The following is a 25797-nucleotide window of genomic DNA, read 5'->3' on the forward strand; positions in this document are numbered from 1 at the left end:
CAGACGGGAAAAAGAGTAGGATCGCGCCAAGTAGACGTTGCATGAACAACGAGGCACTTAGCCACACTGGCCGGGGTCTGGAGGCTGTCAGTTTCATGCGCATGCGACACCAGAAGGAGTACTTACACTTTCGTGCCGTTAGCGGCTGAGGGAAGAGACCGTTGGCCAAGAGGTCCTGCATGTCCCATTCGGGCGCGCCCTCGGTCTTCCAGGTCCAGAAAATCCAACCGGTGGCCTTCTCGTAGGCATCAAGCTGCGCCTCAATGAAGCGTCCGACGTTGTACTTGTCGTCGTTTGACAGGCCAGCAACCGTGCCAGTCGACTTGCCGGTGCAGTCACCGACCTTGGAGCCGCCAAAGGTACCATCGTAACGGGCACCCTTATCCTTTCCGTTCAGCCACTTCGCGCAGTCGGTGATGCCACCAGTCCATTCACCGGCGATAGTCCACTTGCCAGTGGATGCCATCTGGTTACCAAAGTCGCAAGCAGTCTTGACGTGGTCGTCAATGCTCATGGCAACAGCCGAGTTGTCAAAGATCTCGTAGTGGTGAGTGTCGAGGAGAAGGTTCCACATTCCCGCGCCCCAGTTACCCCACGAAGTTACACCCTGGAAAGCATCGTGGAAGGTGACTGCGACATTCGAGTCCCTCAGGTTGCCCCAACCGTCCATGTAGAATTGACGAACCGTGTTCATGTCGAGACTGGGACCCAGAGGCTCGTTGAGAAGCTCGATGGCTGAGACGGCGGGATGCGACGCGTGGTCATCGCGGATCTTGTTGAGGACTTTGATGGTGTAGGCCACGGAATCGCCCTGAGTCCAGCCAACGTTGCCGTACTTGCCGGAGTTGTCGAACCCGTTCTGGGATTCGGGTGCGCCATGAAGATCGATCATGACATGGAGACCAGCTTCGGACGCCCAGTCGAGCGCTTCTCCGAGCTTGTCGTACGCGCCTGGCAGGTATGGGTCGCCGTCGCGCGGAAGCACGCTCCAGTAGCCGATTGGGATTCGAACGTGGTTCAGACCAGCAGCGGCCATCTGGTTGAAGTCGTCTTTGGTGATCCACGAGTTCCAGTGGTTCCTCAGCCTCGACTGTGCTTCTTCCTTGCCGATAGCTGCAACGAGTGTGTACTCGTCTTTTGCGCTGTTGCCCTCGAACATGCTGGGTGTGATCCAGGGCTCGAGAACGAACCAACCGCCTGTGTTGACACCGCGGACCTTCTGGTTGTTGTAATCGAACATGGGTGCACGCTTGATGGGTTGAAGCGGAGATGCGTTTGTGCTCAGAGCGAGCAGGCCAATGGCCGCAGCCGACGTCCAGGATCCGATCATATTGAGACGAGGTGTTGTTACTCAACTAACTGAATGCTGTATAACATGCAATTGTACTTTAGAGGAGTACAGGAAAGGTTGTGTAGCTGATGGATCCAAAGTTGAACTTGTGCAGACCCATGGCATCGGGGGAAGGATCTCCCTTTAACCAGAACAAAGCGAAGACTCACAAGCCGCCAACACAGCAACAAATTCGCCCCAATTTTCTTCCCAGTCATGCCTACCATACAAGCATGTGTTCGCTGCTTCACGACGTAGCGATGATCTCCTTTTCCCGGAGCTCCATCCCAGCTAGCCGCGAGAGCTATTCTGGCCACCAGCAGGGTGGTGTCGGGGAAGGCCTCCAAGGCAACCAACCGCGGTACCGCCGACATGTCACGATCGAGCAGCGTCGGAACGATGTGTACATCGTTACTTACTCCGGACACGGAGGCATCGCTGGCAAATGACGCGGTGACGCAACAGCTCCAATAGGGGGAGCAAGTCGAAGCTACCCCAAGCCGCTTGACAACCGCCACGAAGACCGGTTCCACTAGCAAGCTACGGTAAAATGGACCCTGAGGGCCTCGGCAGGCCATAGCATAAAGCAAAAGATCTGGGGTCAGGCGGATCAAAGAGGTCAGATGCAGGGTTGGTGCTTGGCGAAAATTGTAAGGGATATTCAGGTACAGTGTGGTGATTGGAGGACTGTTTGATGGCTATGATGTGGGGATCGGCGTGTCTCAGCCACTTAGCTTCCGAGGCGGTGCTCACGCGTTGGAGACGATCTTCGAGAAGCTTGGAACCGCGCCCGAGGAGCGCGGTGATACACCGGAAAGTGGACATTGGGTTCTTGGGAGTGAGTTGGCGTTTGCCAACACCTCGGACTTGTCAAAAGCATGGTCGACAACATGGGAATCCGGTCGCGGCCAAGTTCGTGTAACGTTGCTTCGGGCGTTCCCCGATATTCTTACGGAGTACGCTTGGTATGTACTGAGCATCTGATGTCGTGCATTCTTCCACACAGGGCGGCTCAGGAATGTAGGACTGAGCTGCAAGCGGCACCGTTGCGGGGAAGGTCAAAGCCAGACCTTCTTTGTGGTTCTGTGATCGGCAACATGTCCACATGCAAAACACGCTGTCCCCGGGCAAAAGGCCCACGAGGCCGAAGTTCTTCCAACATGGTGGAGGTATGATGCCATTATCTGACTCATGCCTTTTCGTGCGCAGTGATCTTTACCACATGTAGAGGACTGTGGTACCTGAACGCTGAAGCAGGTACCTCTGCCTTGCCGACTGGCTAAAGGCGACATTCATTTGTAAAAGCAACTTGTTTCCTGCCGTGTTGTCCAACGTGCGAGGCGAACCGTGTGGCTTGCCAATAGGGCAACAGCAGAATGAGCCGCCTCCTAGATGTATCGACGTCATCAATCGCAAATGTCTTCTTCACCGCACATTGCCAACTTCCTCTTCTGCGCATCACGAGATTCGCCCCCGACTCACCGGACACATATGCACCTTGCCTAAGTGATGTCGTTACCAGGTTACTGACAAGACACGATTGTCGGGTATAAACGTGCAACGGCGCGCGATCGCAAAAAGCTTGGCTGATGCGGGGAAGGTGGCACGATGCCTTTCCCGGCGCTGATTGTCGGCAGTAGATCTACGAGCGTGATCGTCGGAGCCATGGAAGGGCTTGTGACTGCGAGAAGTTTTCTAGTAACCATCGTGGCTGCCCAAAGCTCCCTGAGGTTCATGTACCCGACGAGGATTCGTCTGCCGGCCTGCTAGTCTACCAAGGTGGCAGTTAGCTGCGCAGCGTCATCAGTCACGATGCATCGTGCAACTCGGTCCGGAGATGCGCGGGCGGGTTGGACTGCTGGAACGAGTTTAGCTGACGGCAGAGGTTTGTGGGGTAGTGTGAAGCATCGTGAGAGTGAAGTTTGGGTCAAGATGTCGGCGTGATGAAGGTAGACAGAGTCGCCGCCCGGGTAATGACGGCCTCGGGGGCTTTCAGGCCATGTGACCCAAGACAAGACAGTCGACACAGTATGGCGACTTGATGACGATGGTACTTACTCGAGTAGTTGGAGGTTTGGCGTACAATGTTGCGCCTGCTTAGTTCCAGACGCATGGTGCAAGTCACGCGGGGGCGTTCTCGATGCACTGCATGGCCGCCGATTGAAATTACGGAAAGATTTCGCGTGCACAGGCGCTGGCGGCAATCTAACGAACAGAACTGGGTTACTAATGATGCCCACGATACGCACATGTCGACCACGTGAAACCACATCAACGTCTAACGCCTAGCCATACTGTATCCCAACTTAGTCTCTACCAGTGTAGAAAATTACAAACGCCTCCAGGGCAGGTGCAGCCGGAGATATGTTTGGAGAAGGGCAGGTCCATCTGGGCAATGTCGGCTTCGGTAAGGGCGCCGCAGTCGCCTAACATGCCTCGGTGAAGGGCGATACCTTACCCGCCCGGATTGTTACAATACACAATACACATCACATCATCGAGACAGCCCGATTCGAGGTGAGCTCCACTTGTTCCGTATCTTTTCCGACGACATGTGCTGCCATGAGGCTAACGTCCATCATGGCAGCAGGCCGCCATGGGCAGACATGCCAACCCTGACATAAGGCGCGCATTCGAAGAGTTTCAGGACCAAGACACACCCTCGAAATGTAACAAAGTACGCTGTTTGCATTGCGGCTTCGTACGCGCGAAGAATACAACGCGACAGATCGAGCATCTCCAAGACTGCCAGCGATATCTGACTTCGCCTGAGGCGCAGGCCCACCTTCTTGCGCAGGAGCAGCAACAACAACAGCAGCCGCCTCAGCAGAATGGATTGGCTATAGATTCGAATATGGCACCAGGCCCCAGTCAAATACTGAGTGGACAGCAGCCCAATCCAAACCTCCAAGTAAATCGGCGCGGTCCCAACAGTAAGCGCACACGCGATGGACAGCCTATTGCGCCGAACATTGCTATGACACCCAATGTTGCGCCTTCCCTGACGTCTCATCTCTTGAGCATCTGCTCAGGTCCATTTGCGCAGGCAACACAGCGACCGTTCCTATCGCATGCCGGCTGTGGATCACTAGGAGCAGGACCGCTGTCGCAATGGCTAGTACAAGACGGACACTATGCGCGAGGCTACATACGCTTCATAGGGCAGCTGCTGGCCAAGATAAGGCTGCCGCAGACGCAGAACTCGCAGTTCCATCCCATGTATCGTACCATGGACCTGCTCATCTCCGCCTTGAATAATATGCGAAGAGAGATGCAGTTCTTCGAGATTACCGCGACCAAGTATGGGCTGGCGCTGAGTATGGACCCGCCTACGCCTATCACGCGCGCCATGCTCGATCTTCTCGTGAGCGCAAGTAGTGCAAGCGCATCACTTCTAGAGGGCATGGTCGTGCTATGGGCAAGCGAACATGTAGGTCCTACCCAACTCAGTAACGGGCGCACGAAGCTAATGTCTGATAGTGCTATCGCTCCGCCTGGCAATATGCCGCCTCCTTCTCCAATACCCTCTCCAACACCTCCACTGACTCGCACATCGTCGCCCTCCATCAAGCCCTAATACCGAACTGGACCTCCCCCGCCTTCAGCAAATTCGTCGAGGCAACACGCGCACTCGTCGATGAGCTAGCAAACATCACAACCACACGCGATGGCAAAGAGGAAATGTCACGCTGCGAAGAGATCTTCCGACAAATGTGTTGGCTGGAAGAGCGCTTCTGGCCCGACGTCGACAACATGGGCGATAACAACGAGAGCGCGAGAATGGGTCCACCAATGGGCGGCCCCATGAGCGCAGGCATGGAGAACAACATGCATAACAACATGCCCAACGGCCTGCCCGTTGCAATGAACGGTAGCGGGGTACACAACCACAATCGAAACAACAGCATGCCAGGCCCTAGCATGAATAACAACGGCGTACCCACAAATATCCACGGCAACCCCGTAAACGGCCGAAACAGCATGAGCGGCCCCGTGCGCAACGCGAGCATCAATGGCCCTATCAATGCGGCCATTAATAAACACGACAGCACACCCGTCAGCGATAACAGGAATCCCTTTGGTATGCCCAACAGAGGCGGTATGGACAATGTTGGCCAAGGCTCATAGTCTGAGCACCAGCTTCTGCCCCGCATGGCTGCGTGGAAGCTTCGAAGAGAAACGTTGCATCGTATCGTTCTATCTAGTCTTTTCCCCGACGACTCCTACGTTAGCGAGGACTTTGATGTTGTCAGCATAGGAAGGAATTGGGATGAGGATACTGACTATGTTATTGTTCAATAGGGGCTGGGCTAGGGGGTTATCGCGGGGGGACATTGCATGATTATCGGATGGAGTTCATCGTGGAGTATCAGATACCCTGGTATGGTTGAGGTATGCGGTGATACAGGGCGTTGATATATAGTCCTTAATGGATCAGGCGCTCAGATTATGGATTACGACGCATCGTAGGCAGGTTGGATGACACAGTATCAGTAGTCTGTACATTGTAATTGAACTTTTCTCTACCACCATCATCACCACCTAGGATTTGCGCTTGCGCAATGTTGAATCTTACACATCCGTTACCTCATGTTCGTGTCGGGATGAGAAGACATACTTTTTGTTCTACTTTGGATGATTCTAAGGTAACCTTTATGACGCTCTCACGTACGACCGTGGATAATACAGTCGTGGGAGGGATATCGAAGAAAGTGTATCGAGGTTTAGCACATCACTTGCAATATTGCCATTGACATACAAGAGGCTTGAGTTGGCTTAAAATCAATGCGCGTAATGAACTCATGTTTTGATGCTTTTTCCAAAGATGCTCAGTAATGCACAGCTTCCCACCCAAGTCCAGATTTATGCGCCTCCCCAGCTAGCACCGCCTCCGCCGATACCCGTGCTGCCTAGGTTAGAGCTGTATCGCCTGAATCCCTTACCCATACCAATCGGTATCGATGACGTCCTCCTCACAATCTTTCGTCGTCTGGTCTGCGAATGACTTCTTGCCGCCTCCAAGGGATTCATCGACTGTCCTTGACCCACAGACACTGAAGCATTATCTTCATCATCAGAGGCCATGGCTACGCTCGATCGCGTAGTTGTTAGACTCAAGATATTTGGTGGGTCTCCGAAGTCGCCAAACTCTGACTCGGAGAACGCTGCATCATCTTGTTGCCAGGCTGTTGGAGGTACCCTCGCGTCATTCTCAACCACTTCTTCTTCCGTCTCAATGGTATTTTCCAGGTCGTTGATATCTTCGTCACCTCCAAACCCTTTACCCTCGACTAGCCAGAAAGTTGGTATGGAGGCAGCAAGCGCAATGGCGGACATTGTCCAGAAAGGTACAATGACGTAGCCACGCTTGACACCCCAAGTAAACAAGCCACCCCCCAAAGTTGGACCTAATGCCCTACCGAAAGAGCTGAAACTAGTAGCCAGACCGTTGACGGTGCCTAGGACACGTAGACTAAGCGCACTGTTCGTGAGCATAATTGTACTAGTGGTGAATGAGAATGTGCCAGCCAGGCCTCTGACCATCAAGAGCATAACCATGGCGATTTCCCTCATGACTGGATCTGAGATAAGCGACAGGAATGGTGTGACGAAGAAGACAAACGGGAAGATGAGAAAGGCGATCCGAAGGCAGCGAACAACACCAAGGTAGCGCGCAATGGGTGGGAACAGCAGGAATTGACACACAGTGCATGAGATGGCGAATACGGTAAAGATGATGCCGATGCGACGGGATTCAATGCCGAAACCTCCTGCGAATTTCAGAGGAAGGGATACTGTAGGGTCGTCTGCGAGTTGTACAGGGTGATGCATGAAAACTGGGAGAAGCTGCACCGGATCAATATCAATACTTGGTAAGTGCGCAATATCACGCACCTGATCATATGCCTGAAGGTACATAGCGAGTAGCGTGTACACAATCAGATTAAGCGATGTTTGATATGTCAATACATCTCGATACCTCGGTGCCTTTTCTGGGATGATTTCATGAGCAGCATCATGTTGCGACATCGTTTCGCTGTCGATTGCTTTAAGCTGACCAAGTAGAGGCTCGTGCTCTGGACTGCTGTTTTGCTTCTTGGTTGGAAGGTGTAGTACTTTGCGAACAAATGCTGTCAAACGAGCCCCAGTTCTCAGGCCTAGATCTGGGGCGTGCTTCTTGCTTTCTAGGGTCTCCTGGAGGAAAAGCCAGCCTACTGAAATGCCAAAAGTGAACAATGCCGCAGCCACGATATTAGGCAAGCAGTACGGGAATCTCTCCAGAAAAGCCGTACCTTTAGGCTTGCGAGGATCCACGCCAAGAGGATTGGCCAACGCTCCACCGAGTGTAGGTCCAAATGTGGCACCTACTGTCCAGACTAAGGGCCTGCAGAGGTAGGGGTACGAAGTCAGTATGTGTCTCACATGCACTTCGTACAACTAAAACTTACATGACGCTGAATGCTCTCGGTTGCAGTTCTTTCCATGGGCATAGTTCCGCCACAGTAGTGCGTAGGATGCCCACGTAACCGTTCGATAGTCCTCCAATAGCGCGTGCGGCCAAAGCCATGGGCAGATTGAGCGAGAAACCCCATAGCAACATTGACCACATAGTATTGGCAAGACCAAAAAGTATAATCGGCTTCCTTCCGTAGCGATCGGATGCAGCGCCCCAGAGAAGGCCAGTGAAGCCCTGACATAGCGAGAAGGCCGAGGACGAGATACCAGCCCAGCGCGCGATGTCATTCTTAGGAATGCCAAAGGATTCCATGAGCTCGGGAACGTAGGGGAAGACAGACGTGAGGGCGATGGGTTCGGCAAAACGGCATATTGCTGTCGCGAGGTTAGCAAGCTTACAGTTGAAGACGCGTCGAGCGGACGTACAGAGAATCGCCAGTTGCTTGACTGGTAGGCGGTGTTCTGTCATGGCGGCGGTGGTTGAAAAGGATGCATGCTATCAAAAGCTGCAAAGTAAGAAAGAAGAGCAGGAACAGTCACAAAGTCCCATGCCTGCTCCCATGCTGCGTCCGTGAAGGGCGTGCACCCCGCAGTCACGGCTAGCCGCTCATGGTCACAGGTGCGCTATTTGCGGTGAGCACGAGTCAGCCATTCGCGCGCGCGATGCACTGGCAATCATTCCGAATTCCGAACGATGCGACCTTCATGCTCGAGGTGGTTTGTTGTCGCGTGTCTAGCGTTCGGGGTGATGACGGGGGATAGCTGACGCGATTGTCGTCATCAGCTTGAAGCTTGGGCGGAGAAGATGCCGCGAACGCACAATTCCAGGGTCTAATCTGCTTAGCACGCCAAACATCAAAACCATGTACCGAGTTTGGACACACATCAAATGGCACTCTTACTTCGGAATTCAGACCTTCAGCTGTTTGCAGCTAGTGCAGCAGAGGCCGTGCGAACAGCTATTAGTCCAGTTTGCTCGACGCCTGAATCACGGGAATGGCTGGAATTCCACCGATCAATTGGCCGTCCCGCAATGATACACCGATCGAGGTCGTATCGTTATCATCTCGCAGGGTGATTGAACAGTTCGAGTTCTTCATCTAACACAGGGCCGAAAACGCAAAACTTTACCCTACTAGAGTTCAATGCCATTTCCGCCAGGAGGAAGTCGTGTCCAATGGCTGTGTTGAGCCTTGAGTCACTATGGCCCTCTCCTCGAGGCGAATGAATCCTGTTGTCAAGGGCGAAATGAGCAGTGATGCGTATTGTTCAGATCATGTTACAGCCCTTACACTGTTTCTAAGCTTGCGAGTGCCCGAATCCGAGATAGAAGTGATGCAAATACACCACGCAACGGAACTTTGAAATCGGAATGTTGGGCTTTGCAAGGAAGCGATGCAGCCAGTCCGTTCGCGGATATAACATGCGAAAAACATTACCGGAGTACGGGGGTACGGGGTCGGTCATGATGTTCGCTGGGGGAGCGGTGCCTGCGTCAGCGCAAGAGGGGCAGCGCCAAGACGCTAATTATGGCTTCCTTCTCTTCGCATTCTTACCACCTCGTAAGTGACCTTCCGTCTCAATCATCAACGGACAATGTACAGATCAAGCTCATCCAAGAATGATCCCTTCTCTGGTGCAGCTACAAACAATAAGAAGGTGGTCGACATGTGATTAGTGACCTTGCCAGTGAAGAAGCTGGACGGACAGCAATTTGAATGTTAACCTCCAATGTCCATCAAGCTGCCTACGACCTATATAGTTGGTTGGTATATCTGGAGTCAATGGGGGGAGATTCCACGACTGGGGTTACTTCAAGACGCAGAGACGCAGAGAAGCCGAGGAGAAAGAACCAGGTCAGTCACACACTCAATTCATCAAGTGCATTTACTATTATGGGCAAACACCCTTCCTTAGCTTGGAACCAGCTGATACCTATCATTCAATCCTTAGGAAGTACCTAGACGAATCTACAACGCAATCCTCTTGCGCTGCAGCGGAGCCCAGTGCGGCTCCTTCCTAGTCTCAGTTTTTCTATTCTCATCCGGTCGAACGTCAAGCTTCAACACTACGAGCGTGCTCACAAATGATGCTGGCCTTCCATCCTCTTATCTGGAGATCTCTGAGTATTGTGCGGATGCCTTTTTCGACCATGCGACCATCGCTCGCTTTCACTACTTAAGTGATCCGTGAACCGTGATGTGGGTAGGCTACCCCAGGTCCCCACGTATCGGGTCGTGGCTTACATACAGCATCAATGCCAGCACTACGGATAGAGGTCCGGAGTTGCTGGTAGGCTTCCGTCCCAAAAGACCCAATAATCAGACCTCTGGGCAAGGCAGAACCGGAGCACCAAGCACAATTTATGCCTCGGCAAAAGTCCAGCCTGATGGCACGAAAAAAGGTCAGCATGTGCAGGTTTTGCAGTCAATTCATTAGCCAGCTTTCGTCTCTTTCGTCGCAGCATGTTTGGCTCAGAGAGCGGACTAAAGCTTGAAGGTCACAATGTGCACAGCAGAGTAACACTGCCAACGCAACATAAGATTTTATAATTCTAGCTGATGCTATCATTGAAGGTAATTCCACCTCGACTTTGCGCAGTTACCAAGGTTCTTGCGAGCGTCTCGCCGCCTTTCGCGCGGAAGGTTAATCGCGTCCACGTGTGACCACTGGACTAAGTGGACAGTAAATCGCTAGTTAAACGCCTGGCCACACACTTCAACACTGACGAGAAGAATCCATATCGACGATGCGCCTACTCTGTAGAGGCTCCAGCCGATCTTGCGTTTCGCGACTTCACCTAGAACAGCGCTTCCGCGATTTACTTTTATGGTGTGCAACGACTAGAAGCCGATCGGATTTCTATCACAGACGCGAGACCACTTTAAACAGAACTACGGCAGTAAAATGCGCGACAAACGTCAGCCCGAACTCAAACATTGGAGGCCTTGCCGAGGCGTAGTTCCCACATGCACCCGTGGCAGTGGCTCATGCCAATACGTATGTCATCGAAGACACATCCACATACAGTAGTACCTCAAAGTTCCTCGGTAACTTTCCAGATACCGTTCTGTGGCTTGGTGCAAGAAGCGATCGACACCACCCATCGCACTGGGCGCTACCTAAGGATTCTGCAAGCGCTCAAGGGCCGCCCTTAATGAGTCTGTGCCAACATTCCCGCGACGTTCTTTCTAGCACTCATAATACTCACATTCCGCGGCTCAGGTCCTTTAGTCGCACCAGAATTCACCACGACTACTAGACTTCCATGATTGGGTATCAGGACCAACAAAGAGCATTCGAACGGAGGGCTTCGTCAAGGTCTTCAAGAAGCCGAACAGGCCAATGCTATTCCAAAGACATCGAGAAATAAATAGCCAAGAGGCAAGCCTCATCTAAAGGAGAGAAAGAGTGCCGGCCGCACCAATGATGCAAGCTTTATGCTCCGGACACTAGCGCGACTAGCAAATAAGCGTGCCCAGGTGCGGGGGCCCCGCCGAATGGCACGCCACACACTTCACTATGATCTACAGCTCTACAAACGGGCGAGACGGCATGGTTGGCGCAGCCTTGTTGGATGAGGGGTGTCTTGACACTAGTCATTCGACCACCCAGCCCCGCGCAGACCAGTATGTTACCGCGGCTCGAGTGAACTTAGTGTCGATTCAGTCAATTCATCTCAGTGACAGGTGAGAGACGAGGGAATGGTTTGGGGACTAGGACTACGTATCGATAGTCCGCCTTGCTAGGGCAGGACAATCATAAACCTACTTGAACGTCCCGAACTTTCTTTCTCCACGACTGCACCTCCACTCAGCTTTGCACCGTCAAGATGCATGAGACGATGAGATCCGGAGACCACTCTTACGAAGTCGACAAGAATGGCCAGAGCCATCTCGAGATGGTGGCTACCCGCACCCCGCCTAGCGAGCCAGAAAAGCAGCAGTTGGCGCCCGTTGCCAGCAGAGCTCCAGAAGTCCATGAGAAGGTGAGTGTAAGACCCTGAATGTTTGATCATATATTAATTCATCCCTAGATGAACGCAAGGCTGGCCATGACGCTTCTGTGCATGTCATTCCTCTGGATCGGGTCTCAGATCCCGCTCTTCCTCTTCGGGTCTGTCCTTCCGCTCATCTATCAGGATGTTGGTGGAGTTGATCGATACATATGGTTCATCATCGCATACCTCATCCCCAATGCGGCTCTCTGTCCTTTTGTGGGCGCATTGTCCGATCTGTTCGGGCGACAGAAGGTGGCTATTGTGGGTCAATTGTGCCTCATAGTCGGGCCGATTATCACAGTGACTGCGCATACCATGAACATCGCCATCGGTAAGTGCCGCAACCTTATTTGCAACACCACAAACCTAATGACTCGTAGCCGGTCAGGTCTTCTCGGGAATTGGCGCCGGTCTTAACGAGCTCATCGCACTCGCTGGTACAGCAGAGATCGTGCCCATCAAGGATCGCGGCAAGTACGTCGGTCTTGTCGTGATCACCATCCTTCCCTTCTGCCCATCAGTGTTGTGGGCTCAATTGATCGCTCAAGCCAGCAACTGGCGCTACAATGGTATTTTGGTTTGTGTATGGAACTTCATTGGGTTGGTACTCTGTGTCTTCTGCTACAAGGACCCGTCGCGCTTGACGGAAGAGTATACCGCCCGCCATGTCCTCCGCCAGGTCGACTACATTGGTGGCATCTTGAGCACATTTGGTATCACTCTCTTTATGATGGGTCTACAATGGGGTGCATCGCAGGTCAGTATATCATCAAAAGCAAACTACATCGCAGTGCTGACACTCTGCAGTATGAATGGGGCAGCCCGCACAACATCGTGCCTCTTATTCTCGGTATCATACTCATCATTGCCTTTTTCGTATGGGAGGTGTATGCACCACACCCCATGGTTCCCAGGGCAATCTTCCACAAGGCGAAGCAGACCATGATAGTTATCCTTCTTATCACATTCCTCAGTGGTGGTAACTACTTCGTCTTGCTGCTCTTCTGGCCCACTCAAATCTACAACGTCTATGGTAAGCATGACCTACGACCATATCTCCCACTACTTCCATACTGACATGAGTCTAGGTGACGACCCGGTTGGCATCGGAATCCGCTCTCTTCCCATCGGCTTCGGCATCATCGGCGGCGCATGCATCTGCCTCGTCCTCATCCCCGCCACCAAGGGTCGCATTCGCGAATTGATGATCTTCTTCACGGCCATGATGACAGCCGGTACAGGCGCCATGTGCATTGCGACACCCGACAACTTGAACGTAGTGTACGCTGTCATCACACTAGCATCTGTCGGAGTTGGTGGAGTCATTATCCCCTCCTCCATCATTGCGCAGATCGCCTGTCCAGACGAACAAATCGCAACTATCACGGCCATCACACTCAGTATCCGCTACCTCGGTGGTGCTATCGGTTTCGCAGTCTACTCCAACCTTTTCTTCCGCAAGGTCACCATCCACCTCACTGAGATAGTCGCCGAAAAGACGCTAGCGTATGGCGCCATCATCAACCCTCTCTCGGCCGACGGAATCGCTGTCATCACCCTCGTTACCAATCTCATGGGTAATGCTAGGTTCGACGAAGTCAAGGAGATCTTTGCTACCAACCAGGAAGTGCTACAGAGAGACGCATTTCCCATTGTCCTGCGTGCTTCCCAAGAAGCTTTCGCGTTGGCGTATAGGTGGCCATACTGGATCTCGATTGCTTTTGGTGGTGCTTGCTTCATCTTAAGCTTCTTCGTTGGAAACATTAGGAATTTGTTGACCGCGAAGGTCGCTCATCCTGTTTAGGTGAGAAGGAAGCTTGCTCATAATGCTTGAGATGCCTGGATGGTCGCTCTGGAGGCGGTGAGTCAGATGTAGATACAGCAGCTCTCAAATGACATTCGTTATGACAAGGACAATGTGTACAAGCTGAGAGCGAAGCCAATGCATTTCTACACGCATCTGGGTACGAGGATGTAGTCGGAGCGGTCGCGTGAATGTCTGGACTTGCAGCACGAGGATAACTTTTCTTGACTAATGTTTAGTTATTGTAATTTTCCGAAACACTGCTTTTATAGAGGTGAAAAGCGCACCGGGTATATAACGAACGCCACAGGAAATGCCAACATAACTTCGCCTCCGCTGACTTTGCAGCCGAATTTTGAGAAAAGGAACAAATGAATAGAAAGGGAAAACGATCTCGCTCATGTAAGCCCCGCCATGCTCAATAATCCACCAGCGACCACTCCAGCGCCCATTATACCAATCTGCGTCCAGGGCACTTGGCCCACGTAGAGCCAGCTCTTCGAGACGGCGCCGACGAGATAATCCAATGAAACAGAGTTATGCTTCGTATGCCTTGTGTGCCAATGACTGGGCGATGGCGAAATTGATGGAAGGGTGGGATCGTACTTTGGAGGATCAGTCCAACGTCGAGAGGAGGTTTTGGAAGTGGCGATTTTTGTGCCTGCGTTACCCATCTCGTCCGTTGCGATTGAGGCTCTATCAACAGACAAACTGGGGAAAATGAAGGCTGAATTGAGGGTGCCGCGCGATCCATCTTTGATAGAATCGACTTGATCGTCCTCTTTAATTGAATCAGATATAGTGGTTTTCGTTGAAAATAAAGGTGTCGCATGGCTGAAAAGATAGTCTTGCGTGCTTTGCTCATCCTCGGGTGGTGTAACGACGAGGACAAAATCTGTGTCCTCCACAGCATCTGATGACGCCTTTAGCTCGTCGTCGATGCCGATGTTTTCTTTTAGATCTCCAAAGTTCTCATCGTCTTCGAAAGCGTCGTCGACACGTTGTTCAAACTTGGCAAGTTGTCTAAACGTCTTGAGTGCATCCATGGAGTCCGTTCGAAACATTGTCTTGCGGCGCCTGGATGACACACTCAGCCAATTATTGGTAGAGATAGAGGCGCTTTGCGCTTCTTTACTACCCGCCCTGTTGAAGGTTTCAAAAAAGGGAGTGTCTGGCGGTGAAGAGGAAACATAACCCTCATCGCTGGGTTCAGAGTCGGTTTCACCCTGACTCTCCGGTTCATCGCCTTTGTCATCGTCCCCAAATACGACATCGTTGAAGTCCAGCTCGTCTTCGTTATACGCGGCGGCGAAGGGGCGGGGAATCGAGAACAACGTTTCGCCGTCCTCCCTTGACGTAGTGGTCGTAGGCGAAATCTCTTCGTTTTGAACAGAACCATGGTATGGCTCGTAAGCCTGTTCATCCCACCCGTCGTCGGAATCGCTGTCATCATCATCTGAGACGTCGTCTCCAGTCTCAGCCTTCTGCTCCTGAGCCTTGAACTGGTGGTAAAAGCTCTCAAGTTCTGTCCTGGAGAACCACTGGAACTGATCAATGTGGTTGGTGATTTGATCATCAATCATGCGATCAATTTCATCGTTCATCTCGCGATCGGCGTCTTCTACCGCTCCTTCTTCGGGGTCGGCAATGTCGTCGATCTCATGCGCATTGTCAATGGAAGTGACAATGTTCAAGGGCGAATTGCGATAGACCTTCCTAGACGGAAAACCTCTATGTTCCGTCTTCCAGTCTCGGAATCCCCTCGCATAGTAAGACCGGTGACTCGGGTCTTGGCTCAATTCTGGATAGGCTGGGACGTCGGACTCCTCTTTGCCGTCATAAGCAGGGCCAATAGCGTGCGTGATAAGGATGTACCGCGCAGACATGACTTGATGTTCTGGACTGCAGCCAACGACGTCGACACGCCAATGCTCAGCTGGCGGCTCAGCAACTCGCTCTGGCTCCTGGGTAGGCTCCGCGTCTGACAACTTCTGGAGGGCAGGAGGATCCCAATAGGCGCGCTCATTGAAGATGCGGGATAACGTGTAGACTTCGTCTTCCTTCGTGTCATCTCCAGTGGGAGGGACCTGGAGAGGGCCTAGCTCGTCGGCGGTGGGCGCGGAGGTGTCGGCGGTAGCATTCCAGCTATTCAAGTCAAATTCGTCGTCGTCATCGTCGGCCCAGTTGAATTTCCGACTGTTACTAGCGACTGTGTCGGAAGCCATGTTTACTTTACGAACGCTTTGGCTTGGTGATGGTAAAGGGTAACCAAAGGGTTGGAAATCGTGGTCGTATCAAGTTCGGTGATGGCTGGTGAGATCGCAGTGGGATCGAAACTACGCGATATTGTGATGGAAAGAGTGACGTAAACCAGACAGTTGTGAACTCGTTTACGGGTGTCCAAAAGTGAGAGTCCACTATTTTACACACTCGTGGCGTCCGAGATATTCGCGGTGGTGGTAGGTGCGCAGTCGTTCGTAAAGAGGGAAACGACGAACGGGCTAAGTAGTGAAATGTGTAAAGAATGAGAAACCGAAGACATTTTGGCAAGTGAACGCGTTGTGTGGTGACGTCGCGACAGTGGATGACCCTTGATCAAACCAGGGTTCACTCCTCATGGGCTTAGTCATTCACGACCGCACTTTGAGATTCACAAAAAATACTTGAAGAGCGATGAGGGTACAGGGAAGGGCTTATATTCATATGGGAACTGCTACTACTGCGTGTAGGTGGGTATCTGTGTTCGAAGTTTCATAGTGCGCAAAAAAAGAAGTACAGTAAAAACAAAGATGCTCTACAAAATACGTCTGTGTCGTCCAATGAAAAGCGTTCCGCGGACATTTTCCAATTAACTCCAACGCATTTACCACGTCCCCAACATACGTTCGGTCTGAAGTGGGCCCAAACACTCGCCGAACCATCGTTCTGGGTGGATTGCGGGGGCAGCGTGAACGGTCCGTGAGACCAGTCGGGTCACCTGTAGAGAGTTCCGACGTAGATCCAGTTCCCCAGCCGACCATCTAAATGATGCTGTCGATCTTCTGGAACGGATGTCGGCTCGACAGCGCAGCTGGCAACAAGTGACAAGCAGTCCGTGAGAATCGTTTCGTCGCTTTGACATAGTCTTGGGTAGCCTGCTTTGTCTTTTGGGGGATTTTCTGGGGACAATGCTTTATCTTGCTAGTCCACTTGCGACGCGGCTCCGTGCAACCATCCAAGGATTCTGACCAACATTCGGAATCGACATCCGAGTTAGTGGCGATGTTTTCAACGAAATCGTCGGCTTCCTCGTACATCAACGGAGCGTTATGCGGGCGGTTGGCGGAGACTTCAGGCCGCATGTGTTCATGATTTTCCGTAGCTATCGTTAGAGACGCACGTAGCTGTGAAAGCTCTTCCACGTCGCGATCCTTAGATTCATTCCTCTTGATAGAGTTATGGGCGTCTTCAAGGTCACTTCCAATGCGCTCGGGCGCGTTGGGCCAGCTATCATCCTCCCGAATCTGCAGCCCACTAGACCATTCTTTGGTAGTAGTAACAGGTAGACTGAATGCATCCTTCTCACCCCGCACAGTGCCACAAGCACAACCTTGGAAGTGTTCGCTTTTTGGAACAATACCTGCAACAGAAGGACTGCATACTTTCGTCGCGGATTCTTCATAGCCACGTCCGCACTTTTCAGTATGGTTGTCGACGCCGCGTGCGCTCATGAGCCGAGGATGTTCAGTTCGTGCAGACTGTGGACGGCTGGTCCGGTAAGATGAAATAGATGTCATGGAACTGCATTTTGAGAACACTGAACTCCAGACGGATGACGTGCTATTCAGGGTGCCCTTAGAAGACGAAGGGCAGATCCGAGCCGTGGCTTCGGATTGATTAGCGTACGGGATCTCATCCGCGTCCTTGATGTGCCCGCGCTTTTCAGCTTCATAGCAGTTCCTCCCAAATCGTAGCAGCGACGGGCCATGTACAATGCTTCATCCGGTCTCAAGCTTGTATTCTAGCCATTCGCGACAATCAAAGCCTGTGCCATCCCCAGCGCAATGTGTTGTTCTGAAGCGCTCTTGTAGCATGTGCAGAGCGTTATCCGCTGGAAGCCCCCAGCTAACCTCATCATGCGTGGCGCAAGGGCTGTGACCCTCAAAGTCTGGGTCGTAATAGGGCTTGTGAACGACACTGTAGGTGGCACCGGTAGGTAGTGGACACGAAGAGAGCGAAGCAGAAAGTGACGAGCGCGAAGGCGTACGGCTGTCTTCAGCGTGAGCGATCAAGGATGCGAGTGAACGGTTACCGCTAGGACGACGAAGTCTAGAGTTTTGCTTTGGTCCATAGGGGTACGATATATCGATGTCCTTGGGAGGCGACGGTGTAGATGAGCTGGCATCAGAGTATGCACGGCCTGACGGCGTGATTGACAGCGCTCCCGCCTCATCCTCTAACCCTTCGACCTTTTTAGCAAACGATGAGAGTGCATTCTCGATGTTCAGTTCAAGACCTATGTCGTCTTCTTCTGCATCAGAGTCAGCCCCTGACCCGGCGCTATCGAAGCTGGCGTTCGCAATGCACTGAGCTAGGGAGGGCGCACTATGAGCGCGCATCAAGCGGGTCTGATGAGGCGTCTCGGTATCCAATCCCTTCTTGCTATTCTTAAGCACTATTAACGCCCAAGTCTCGCACGTCGCAATCTTCCTCGTAAAGTCGCGCACCCCACGCCATGGGCGATCCGCATCCTCATCCTCGTTGACGTACACCCTCAGGTCGGCCTTCATGTCTTTGTCTAGTATATCAAACTCTTTGTCTTGCCGTGCTTGGCCAAGAACGAAGATAGTTCTGGTGCCAGTCGGGGTGATGTGCTCGTGGCCCATCTTCTCAAAGGCCTTGTACTGTCCGATAATGTAACCTTGTACATCTCGCTTTGTTTCCACGTCCATTAATGCGAAGTTTTCACAACGTGTGGATGGGTGGTGAAGCTTTTGGGGTGATGATTGGCAGACGAATCGAAGGATGCCTTGATCTCGGGCTGTGGGCTTGAACAGCTGGGTTGGTGAGAAATTTTGTTCCGGGCTCCTGCAAGGGCATAATTCGCGCGACGAGTCTCAACTGGCGACGCGGGAACTCGCAGTCGGGCCATTTTGTCTGTGAGTTGACCTCTGTGCTTCCTTCCGTGGTGGTAGATAGCCTGGCGCTCAAAAGCGCGCGGCTTGCATCATGGCTAGCTACTTGAGTCGAGTGTCGAGATAATGTGGGACGAAAGGCGTAGTCGTTCACCACCAAAGTGGAGTACAATTGGAGTCAATGTATACGAAACCTATGTGAGCGATTTAGTTATCCAGAAGCAGATCTGTATTTCGCCAGCGCTCACCACGGCAACGGCGGGGCGCGGCCTAGGCTATATTTTCGTCTTTCACTTGTCTCCATGACATTCCGCGTGAATTTGGAGACAAGACTCAAGAAGAGAGAAACATTGTGACGAGACGGGACGAGATGGGGTCGCAAGCATGAGACATATGGTAAGCTGTGACCAGCAAACAGGTCGTTTATAACGAAGGTCGAATTCTGGATACTTGCTTCGTCTCTGAACTGCGAATAAGTAGTCGCTATATACACGTCGATCACCGCATCTACTGACCGGTAGGTTTCCGGTGCATGACTGTGGCTGCCGCCTATGCAACGTTAGTGTACTATTTCTCGTTCCTCTGCTCATACATACCTGGTGGTTCGGGAAGATCAGACTATCAGCCAACACGACATTCTCCCTCCGTCCTGCAGCAAATACCACAACCTCCGCGATATCCTCGGGTGTCAGCGGTTCAACGCCCTCGTAGACCTTCTTCGCCTTCTCTTTGTCGCCTCCAAATCTGACCACACTGAATTCTGTCTCGACCTGCCCAGGATCAATCTCGATGACGCGTATCCGTGTAGCAATGAGCTCCTTGCGCATGGCGTCTGTGAAGGAGCGCACAGCAGCCTTTGTAGCGCAGTAGATGGATCCACCTTGGTAGGGCTCGCGACCTGCGATACTGCCAATGTTTATGATATCGCCAGAAGGTGTGGATCGCGCTTTGAAGATGGGCAGGATGGCTTGCGTCATGTTGATTAGGCCGGTTACGTTTGTGCTGAACATGGTGTCGATGTCGGCGGGTGAGATGTCGGGCGCCTGCGCAACGCCCTTCACAAGACCGCTGGGCTCGATGTTAGCAGACGGTAAGAAATATCCAAGAGTATGGTAACATACGCGTTGTTGACGAGCACATCGATGTCCTTGTACTCTTGTGGCAGGTTTCCGACAAAGTTCTGGACTTCCTCCGGCTTGCTGACGTCAAGTTTGACTGGCAAGACCTTTACGCCTTTTGCGAAGCCTTGAATTTCCTGTGCGATCTCTTTCAACGTGTCTTCTCGCCGCGCAGTGAGGATAAGCTTGAGGTCGTCGGGCTGTGTCCGCGCGAATTCGATTGCTATGGATTTGCCAATGCCAGAAGAAGCACCGGTGATGACGATAGTCTTGCCCTTTAGGCGCTCTGCCATCTTGGTCGACATGGTTGCAGTGTGTTGGTGTAGTATGCTCGAGAGCTGGGTACTTGTAGATGCGATGCGGGGCCGGAGGGGAGCTTTGGCGAAGGCAGTAGCAGTGCGGAGGAGTTGGCGAGATGACGAGAGATTAGGCATGTACGCCGCAATGCTTTGTAATACAGCAACTGATGTTAACGGGACGTGGGGGAAGGCGATTGGGGATTTGGTGACAGAAGGCGGCGGTTATGAAGTCGCCATCGGCCTATCTCCGAGGCCGCACGAGTCAAGCACCGAGGGGTAAGCACGACAATGTGGAGAGCTCTCGCGTCAAGCATCGGTGACCTGGTTCCAACCATCGCACAATCACACACTGTTGGGAACACATGTTGAGTTGAAATTATTTCATTCATGCCTTTGCCATGTCTCAGGCGGGCTTCATGGAGACGTTTTATCGTCAATCCAAGTCATTATATTCCTCCTCCATCTCCTAACACGCTGAGTATGTGTGCGGGGTATCGAAATCGTCATTCATCACAACGACTTTAGTTGGCGCCCTTCTTCTTAAGCATAGCCTCGTCTTCTTCCCTCAGCTCCTGGTCGATCTTGGCTCCCTTGGAGGGCTCGTTGCCGTGTGCGCGTGCGGGAAGGGTAGCATCTTGCTCGCGCTGACGGTCCTCGAGAGACTTCTCCTCACCCTCCTTCTCACGCTTCTCCTCGCGCTCAAGCTTGTTGGCGATGGATCGCTCATCCTCTGCGAGCAGTTGTTAGTAAACGGTCTTGTGAAGAGATGGCTTATGACGCGGCATATCGAGAAAGGAAAATACATGTGAGGCTGAGAGAAACATACTGGAGTCCTGAGCCTTGTGAGAGTTGTCCTTGCCCTCGTGGAAGCGGTTCTCCTTCTTCTCCTGCTCGATCTCGGCGTTGGACCTGGTGACCTGGTCCTGGGACTCGTAGACCGCACTGTTACCGACGTTGGAAGTTCCAGACATGTTGTATGTGTGTTGGTGGAAATGGGAAGAAGTAGAAGGTTTGTCAAATGTAGTTTGAAGTGAGAAGTGGCAATTGATTGTGTTTGTTGTTGGGTGAGTGTGTCTTCTCCCCTCTTTATTAAGGGTCTGAAGTTTGCGCAGAGGCTAGGACCCATGATGACGTAGCTGGTAGCAATTACATCATGGTGGGGAAAACAAACACCAACCCATGGATATTTCGGGCGCCAAAAGCAAGAAGCCTGATGACATGCATGAAGCCGATGTGGTAATGGGGCTGATGAAAATTGCATACCTAGATATCGCGATCACGGAACCATTTGCTAAGCTAAATGCAGCCTTGCGCAGAACACAATATGCACCCATCACGCGACAATTACGCGTAGCTCCTTTTCGTGATCCATCTGTCAACAAGTGCCAGCGCTTCTTTTGGCTTGTCCATCGGTACCAGATGGCCTGCTCCATTCACCGTAGCAAATGCAAACGTGGTCTCCCTCCCGCTTGTAGTCACGGTCTTGACTTCTTTGAACCACCCCACCTCTTTGCCCTCATGTTCCCAGGGCCTCTTTGGCTGTGCGACAAATGCAGGTTGGCCTTTCCATTGCATTGTACTGGCCCATTGCAGGTTGCCTGCGGTGTTGCAAGCAAGGTCCAAGTTACCCTGATAGAAGAGCACGTCGATGCCATGCTCAAGAAGATACAGAACCTGAGGCTGCATGCTGAATACTAGATCGCCAGTAAGCGCAAAAGCCAATGCAATATCAAAGGAGAACCCTGTGTAGTTGGCTATAGCCTTGGGTACGCCAAGCGCTTCCCAAACTTTCGGCACATTCATGTAATCTTGTATCCTTTGGATCTCAGGGTAGCAGAACTCGTCTTTCGTCTCGCAACCATCCGTGATGTCAAATCGATTGCGGCCTCCTGCCCCCGACTCTCCATCATAAAGTAGAACCACACCATCCATGCATACTTGGTCGGCTGCGATACAGATGGCTGGATCGGGATTCTTGTAGCACACGTCGATAAGCGCCATACAACGAGGCAGATTGGTAGCTATGATGTCGCAACGGGTCTGGTTGAATACGGGAGTCTCTACACCGGGGTTTGTAGTGCATAGCGTTTCCCAGAAACCGAAGTTGGTATCCCGAGGCGAGACATACGCGTTCCCCGTAAAGGTCGACTTGAGATTTACTTGCGGACGCTTAGGGTATTCTAGGTTCTTCGTGACGATTTCTGTACCGAGTGTTGGGACGTAGTGGCCCTATCTTCGATTAGTGGATGTCTTGCGAGAGTCAGCAACATAGGCTTACGGCATAACTCTCTCCTGTGATGTGGAAGTCGCGATTCAAAAGATCCGGGAAGACCTCGCTGGTAAACAGCTGCAAGAAGTGATGCATATCCTCAGCAGCCGTGAAGCTTGTCGCGGGGAGCGGGATACCCTCATCGACGTAGCTGAAACCTACGCCAGCCGGCTGATCAACAAAGATGATGTTGGCATTCTTGCTCCATCCGTATTCGTTGTGCACAGTACCGTTTCCAAACTCATTGATCGTGCAAGGTCCCAGCTCGCCCATCAGCCCAAGCATGCCTGAGCCACCCGGTCCTCCTGTTAGCCATAGCAGAAGCGGGTCTTCAGAGGGCTTGTCTCGTGATTCGAAGTACCAAAAGAAGATGTGCTTTGAGCCGATATCCAACCAGCCTGTGTATTGCTTGGAGCGCGCGTCGCAGATAGTGTCGCTCTGTTGATGCTTTATGCGAATCGAATGGTGTTCGGAGAATGGACTTTGGTAGACCTGGAAGCCTTCTACTTCTGGCTTCTCCTGGAATGGGACTTGGGAGAACAAGGACGCTGTTGCAGTCGCGGCGAGCAGACTAGTAACAAAGAGCTTCATGATCGGTAGGTGTACCCTGATGGGCTGATAGCTGGAGCTCGACACGAGGTGAAAACACCGGAATACAATTAATGAAGTCAACACAGGATGAAGATGTCACAAACACGTATCTATTGTCTGGGGATCACGCAGGCAGCAGGAAGATAAGATGGCTGGTTGCTGACGAAGGGCAGTGGCCTAATGACGCCCTCCTCGGCTGGGGGAGCCCGCGGCGATCGCCCTATATCGACCAGGGTACACGAACATCTTCAACACGACTACCGCACGCGACTAGACATCTCTCTTGGCCAATTCTTGCGACCAGAACGTGTCAACTCGCACTACCCACACGTATACTTCGCTATTCATATTTTGGACACGCACCTAGGTTCAAATAACACTCTGGGAGGACTTATTGATCCAGCGCCCATTTTACCAGAGGAACAACTTCTTCCTTCACCATGCCCTACAACAACACTCCGATTGCGCCAAATAAGGAAATCACCGGCCATGTGTCGCTTCCCCGTAAGTAACAGTTTACATATCTTCACTTCTCTCCGCCGCCTTCCCCATTGCTCCGACCGTTTGCGTGCCTCTTCGAGACCACCCTACCACCGCGTAGTACTGCTGCGATTTACGCCTGTGGTGGCCCCATGACATTGAACGACGACTTACTGGCTCGCTTCCGCCTGCATTGAGCGCAATGTCTTTCATTCCCCACGTCTCCAGTACCTTTGCCTTTCCTCGTAGCAGACCATCAATCTAACTCACTCCACAGTCGCACGCGTGCAAAAGATAATCCAAGCGGACCCCGAACGCATCACAACCTCCAAAAATGCCGCCTTCGCCATAGCACTGGCCACAGAAATGTTCATCCAGCACCTCGCAACCACCACACACAATGTCGTCAAAGCGGAGCGTAAGCCGCGCCGCAACATCCAATACCGCGACGTGAGCAGCGCGATATCGAAGACGGACAACCTCGAGTTCCTGGTCGATGTTGCGCCCAAGACAAGCACATGGAGCAATGTGAAGAAGAAGTTGGATGAGAAGGAGAAGGAGGACGAGAAGAAGAAGGAGAAGGACGGGAAGAAGGATGGCGTGGTGAACGGACAGAAGACGCTGGACAATGCCTCCAAGACGGCAGAGGGTGTAGACAAAGACACAGAGACGCCCACCAACGGCGCTTCAACAACCTCGCCTACACCAGCGAAGCCAGACGAGACGCCGGATGCCATGGACGTCGACCAAGAAGTCGAGCGCGTGGAAGACAGCGAACCAGAAGAGGACGCAGCGGCCATGCAGATCGAGATGGAGATGCGCGGTCCGCCTCGTCAACCCACTGCGAGTGCAAGCAAGAGCCCAGAGGCTAGGCGGTCAACAGGTGGATTTACTGCGATTAATGGTCAAAAGTAAATTCGCTTGCGACATGGCGGACAGAAGTGGGGGACAGTCTGAGAGTGGATTTATTTTGCATTGCATATCGGCGTTTGTTGCGTATATATCATGGGAATGGCGCTGAGCTGTTGGAAGGTGGGCCGCATTAGGGCTTCATTGCTTACAACTGTAGTATGCAATTTGAACAAGAGAAGTGTCAAATGTACAAGTGAGTGTCCACATTGAACCTTCTTCGAGCTGACATTCGATATGGCTTAACTTGCGTCACATGCACATATCTCGTGCTCCCTCAGTCTCTTAACCCATCTCCGGTTCGCAAACCTCGACACTCTCCATCCACCCCTCTCTCAACACAATGCCTTCCAGCACGTCTTCCGTCCTCTCCCACTTCACTCCAAACTTCCCACTATTGATCTTACACATCCTAATCACTTCAATCCCATCCACTATCTTCACCAGCTCAAACAGCATCTCCATAGCGGGCTTCGTGTTCTCGACAATGACATCGGACTTGTCCTTAACCTTGCCATACTTGGAACTCGTAAATAAACAACCGATCCAATGCTGCTTCTCGCCGTCCACAGGTGGGATGAGAAGCGCGGTACCGGTGGGTACGGGTCTGGACTTGAGGAGGTGCTCCTTGGTGCAGAAATCTCTGTAAATGGTATGAGCTTTGGGATAGTCGTCTTTGAAGGCTTTGGCTATGCCTGATCCCCATACGCCTTGGGTGTTGCAGGCATGGACTAGAAGAGTTTGTGGAGGTGCGTCGAATATGTCGCCGATATGGTAAGTTAGGGATAGAGTAGGTAGATCAGATGAGCTTGGGGATTGGGAAAGCTTGTTCGAGGGGAGATCTTTGTGCGAGAGGTGGCGCGGTGTTGTGGGTTTGGCTGAGGGTTTGGTTTGTTGTCGCTTCTCAGGAATTGGTGCTGGGGATCCTGATAGCGCCCTCTTGCGTTTGCCTTTATCTTCTGGCTCAGACGATGGTGTCATGGTCGCTTTTTTAGTCGTCCTTTCGGTGGCTTCATTGGTTTTTGTTGGGGGCGAAATTCCGGCTTGGGCCCAAAGTAGGACGTGATGGTAGAGTCTTTGGGAGGCATGATGTGTAATTTGTTGGTCGTGAAATGTCACATGTGCTATGATAAAATATGGTCCCAAAACATGAAGTGAGAGAGGAGCAACTGATTGCAGATGACTTTCACGTGTCCGAAGAGGGACATGCTGCTTGCGACATGCATGGAATCAGGCAGTCGCCAAGACAGGAAAACAAGGTTGCTTACCCAGAGCGCTTGCCGACTTGACTATTATCGTGCATTGTTTAGCTGAACGAGGAAGGAAGTCTATATGGGTCGACAACTCAGTATAAATAACGCGGGCTTACGAGATGGACGTTGGAATGTCGCTTTTGTTCACCTTTGCAGCAACAGGAACGCACATAT

General features: G+C 52.2%; 11 protein-coding genes across 11 annotated transcripts; 3 read left to right on the forward strand and 8 right to left on the reverse strand.

The window, feature by feature from the left end:
* Positions 1–57: 57 nt before the first annotated feature.
* On the reverse strand, positions 58–1330 carry BKA58DRAFT_396857 (glycoside hydrolase superfamily; the record flags this gene model as incomplete). Its single annotated transcript, XM_046171388.1, has 2 exons — positions 58–77; positions 127–1330. 2 exons carry the CDS (start codon positions 1328–1330, stop codon positions 58–60), a joined length of 1224 nt encoding a protein of 407 aa, XP_046031467.1.
* Positions 1331–3596: 2266 nt separating this feature from the next.
* BKA58DRAFT_373557 (uncharacterized protein) lies at positions 3597–5859 on the forward strand. The gene is made up of 3 exons (XM_046169236.1): positions 3597–3847; positions 3918–4760; positions 4811–5859. Exons 2-3 carry the CDS (start codon positions 3927–3929, stop codon positions 5456–5458), a joined length of 1482 nt encoding a protein of 493 aa, XP_046031468.1. The 5' UTR covers positions 3597–3847; positions 3918–3926; the 3' UTR covers positions 5459–5859.
* BKA58DRAFT_351596 (major facilitator superfamily domain-containing protein) lies at positions 5860–8639 on the reverse strand. The gene is made up of 4 exons (XM_046168552.1): positions 8213–8639; positions 7780–8161; positions 7226–7715; positions 5860–7177 (listed from the first exon to the last, which is right to left on the reverse strand). The coding sequence occupies exons 1-4, from the start codon at positions 8253–8255 to the stop codon at positions 6194–6196; spliced, it is 1899 nt and encodes a 632-aa protein (XP_046031469.1). The 5' UTR covers positions 8256–8639; the 3' UTR covers positions 5860–6193.
* Positions 8640–11400: 2761 nt separating this feature from the next.
* Positions 11401–13704, forward strand: BKA58DRAFT_21884 (major facilitator superfamily domain-containing protein). The gene is made up of 5 exons (XM_046166196.1): positions 11401–11774; positions 11823–12117; positions 12167–12543; positions 12594–12819; positions 12875–13704. Exons 1-5 carry the CDS (start codon positions 11619–11621, stop codon positions 13588–13590), a joined length of 1770 nt encoding a protein of 589 aa, XP_046031470.1. The 5' UTR covers positions 11401–11618; the 3' UTR covers positions 13591–13704.
* A 284-nt stretch (positions 13705–13988) lies between these two features.
* BKA58DRAFT_464525 (uncharacterized protein) lies at positions 13989–15815 on the reverse strand (the record flags this gene model as incomplete). The annotated part of the gene is made up of 1 exon (XM_046174914.1): positions 13989–15815. The coding sequence occupies one exon, from the start codon at positions 15813–15815 to the stop codon at positions 13989–13991; it is 1827 nt and encodes a 608-aa protein (XP_046031471.1).
* Positions 15816–16610: 795 nt separating this feature from the next.
* On the reverse strand, positions 16611–18521 carry BKA58DRAFT_396862 (uncharacterized protein; the record flags this gene model as incomplete). Its single annotated transcript, XM_046171389.1, has 2 exons — positions 16611–17507; positions 17700–18521. 2 exons carry the CDS (start codon positions 18519–18521, stop codon positions 16611–16613), a joined length of 1719 nt encoding a protein of 572 aa, XP_046031472.1.
* A 690-nt stretch (positions 18522–19211) lies between these two features.
* On the reverse strand, positions 19212–20127 carry BKA58DRAFT_303978 (uncharacterized protein; the record flags this gene model as incomplete). The annotated part of the gene is made up of 3 exons (XM_046166999.1): positions 19212–19253; positions 19301–19772; positions 19826–20127. 3 exons carry the CDS (start codon positions 20125–20127, stop codon positions 19212–19214), a joined length of 816 nt encoding a protein of 271 aa, XP_046031473.1.
* Positions 20128–20373: 246 nt separating this feature from the next.
* On the reverse strand, positions 20374–21278 carry BKA58DRAFT_21958 (uncharacterized protein). The gene is made up of 2 exons (XM_046166210.1): positions 20948–21278; positions 20374–20851 (listed from the first exon to the last, which is right to left on the reverse strand). Exons 1-2 carry the CDS (start codon positions 21090–21092, stop codon positions 20643–20645), a joined length of 354 nt encoding a protein of 117 aa, XP_046031474.1. The 5' UTR covers positions 21093–21278; the 3' UTR covers positions 20374–20642.
* BKA58DRAFT_21941 (carboxypeptidase Y precursor) lies at positions 21279–23071 on the reverse strand. The gene is made up of 2 exons (XM_046166209.1): positions 22400–23071; positions 21279–22350 (listed from the first exon to the last, which is right to left on the reverse strand). The coding sequence occupies exons 1-2, from the start codon at positions 22979–22981 to the stop codon at positions 21466–21468; spliced, it is 1467 nt and encodes a 488-aa protein (XP_046031475.1). The 5' UTR covers positions 22982–23071; the 3' UTR covers positions 21279–21465.
* Positions 23072–23165: 94 nt separating this feature from the next.
* BKA58DRAFT_21990 (uncharacterized protein) lies at positions 23166–24458 on the forward strand. The gene is made up of 2 exons (XM_046166212.1): positions 23166–23688; positions 23739–24458. Exons 1-2 carry the CDS (start codon positions 23664–23666, stop codon positions 24374–24376), a joined length of 663 nt encoding a protein of 220 aa, XP_046031476.1. The 5' UTR covers positions 23166–23663; the 3' UTR covers positions 24377–24458.
* On the reverse strand, positions 24459–25527 carry BKA58DRAFT_21991 (uncharacterized protein). Its single transcript, XM_046166213.1, has one exon. It carries the CDS (start codon positions 25349–25351, stop codon positions 24656–24658), a length of 696 nt encoding a protein of 231 aa, XP_046031477.1. The 5' UTR covers positions 25352–25527; the 3' UTR covers positions 24459–24655.
* Positions 25528–25797: the final 270 nt, after the last annotated feature.

Source organism: Alternaria rosae, assembly GCF_020736505.1.
Source record: "Alternaria rosae strain MPI-PUGE-AT-0040 chromosome Unknown BKA58scaffold_1, whole genome shotgun sequence".
In the NCBI taxonomy this organism is placed as follows: domain Eukaryota; kingdom Fungi; phylum Ascomycota; class Dothideomycetes; order Pleosporales; family Pleosporaceae; genus Alternaria; species Alternaria rosae.

Coding starts and splice junctions, on each gene's coding strand:
- BKA58DRAFT_21941 (XM_046166209.1), bottom strand. CDS start 22,981: ATGAAGCTCTTTGTTACTAGTCTGCTCGCCGCGACTGCAACAGCGTCC. Junction 22,351..22,399: donor TCACAGGAGAGAGTTATGCC/GTAAGCCTATGT, acceptor AATCGAAGATAG/GGCCACTACGTCCCAACACT.
- BKA58DRAFT_351596 (XM_046168552.1), bottom strand. CDS start 8,255: ATGACAGAACACCGCCTACCAGTCAAGCAACTGGCGATTCTCT. Junction 7,716..7,779: donor CCGAGAGCATTCAGCGTCAT/GTAAGTTTTAGT, acceptor CTACCTCTGCAG/GCCCTTAGTCTGGACAGTAG. Junction 7,178..7,225: donor ACCTTCAGGCATATGATCAG/GTGCGTGATATT, acceptor GATCCGGTGCAG/CTTCTCCCAGTTTTCATGCA.
- BKA58DRAFT_21991 (XM_046166213.1), bottom strand. CDS start 25,351: ATGACACCATCGTCTGAGCCAGAAGATAAAGGCAAACGCAAGAGGGCG.
- BKA58DRAFT_21990 (XM_046166212.1), top strand. CDS start 23,664: ATGTCTTTCATTCCCCACGTCTCCA. Junction 23,689..23,738: donor TTTCATTCCCCACGTCTCCA/GTACCTTTGCCT, acceptor CTCACTCCACAG/TCGCACGCGTGCAAAAGATA.
- BKA58DRAFT_21884 (XM_046166196.1), top strand. CDS start 11,619: ATGCATGAGACGATGAGATCCGGAGACCACTCTTACGAAGTCGACAAG. Junction 11,775..11,822: donor CTCCAGAAGTCCATGAGAAG/GTGAGTGTAAGA, acceptor ATTCATCCCTAG/ATGAACGCAAGGCTGGCCAT. Junction 12,544..12,593: donor TACAATGGGGTGCATCGCAG/GTCAGTATATCA, acceptor GACACTCTGCAG/TATGAATGGGGCAGCCCGCA.
- BKA58DRAFT_21958 (XM_046166210.1), bottom strand. CDS start 21,092: ATGTCTGGAACTTCCAACGTCGGTAACAGTGCGGTCTACGAGTCCCAG. Junction 20,852..20,947: donor TCACAAGGCTCAGGACTCCA/GTATGTTTCTCT, acceptor AACTGCTCGCAG/AGGATGAGCGATCCATCGCC.
- BKA58DRAFT_373557 (XM_046169236.1), top strand. CDS start 3,927: ATGGGCAGACATGCCAACCCTGACATAAGGCGCGCATTCGAAGAGTTT. Junction 4,761..4,810: donor TGCTATGGGCAAGCGAACAT/GTAGGTCCTACC, acceptor AATGTCTGATAG/TGCTATCGCTCCGCCTGGCA.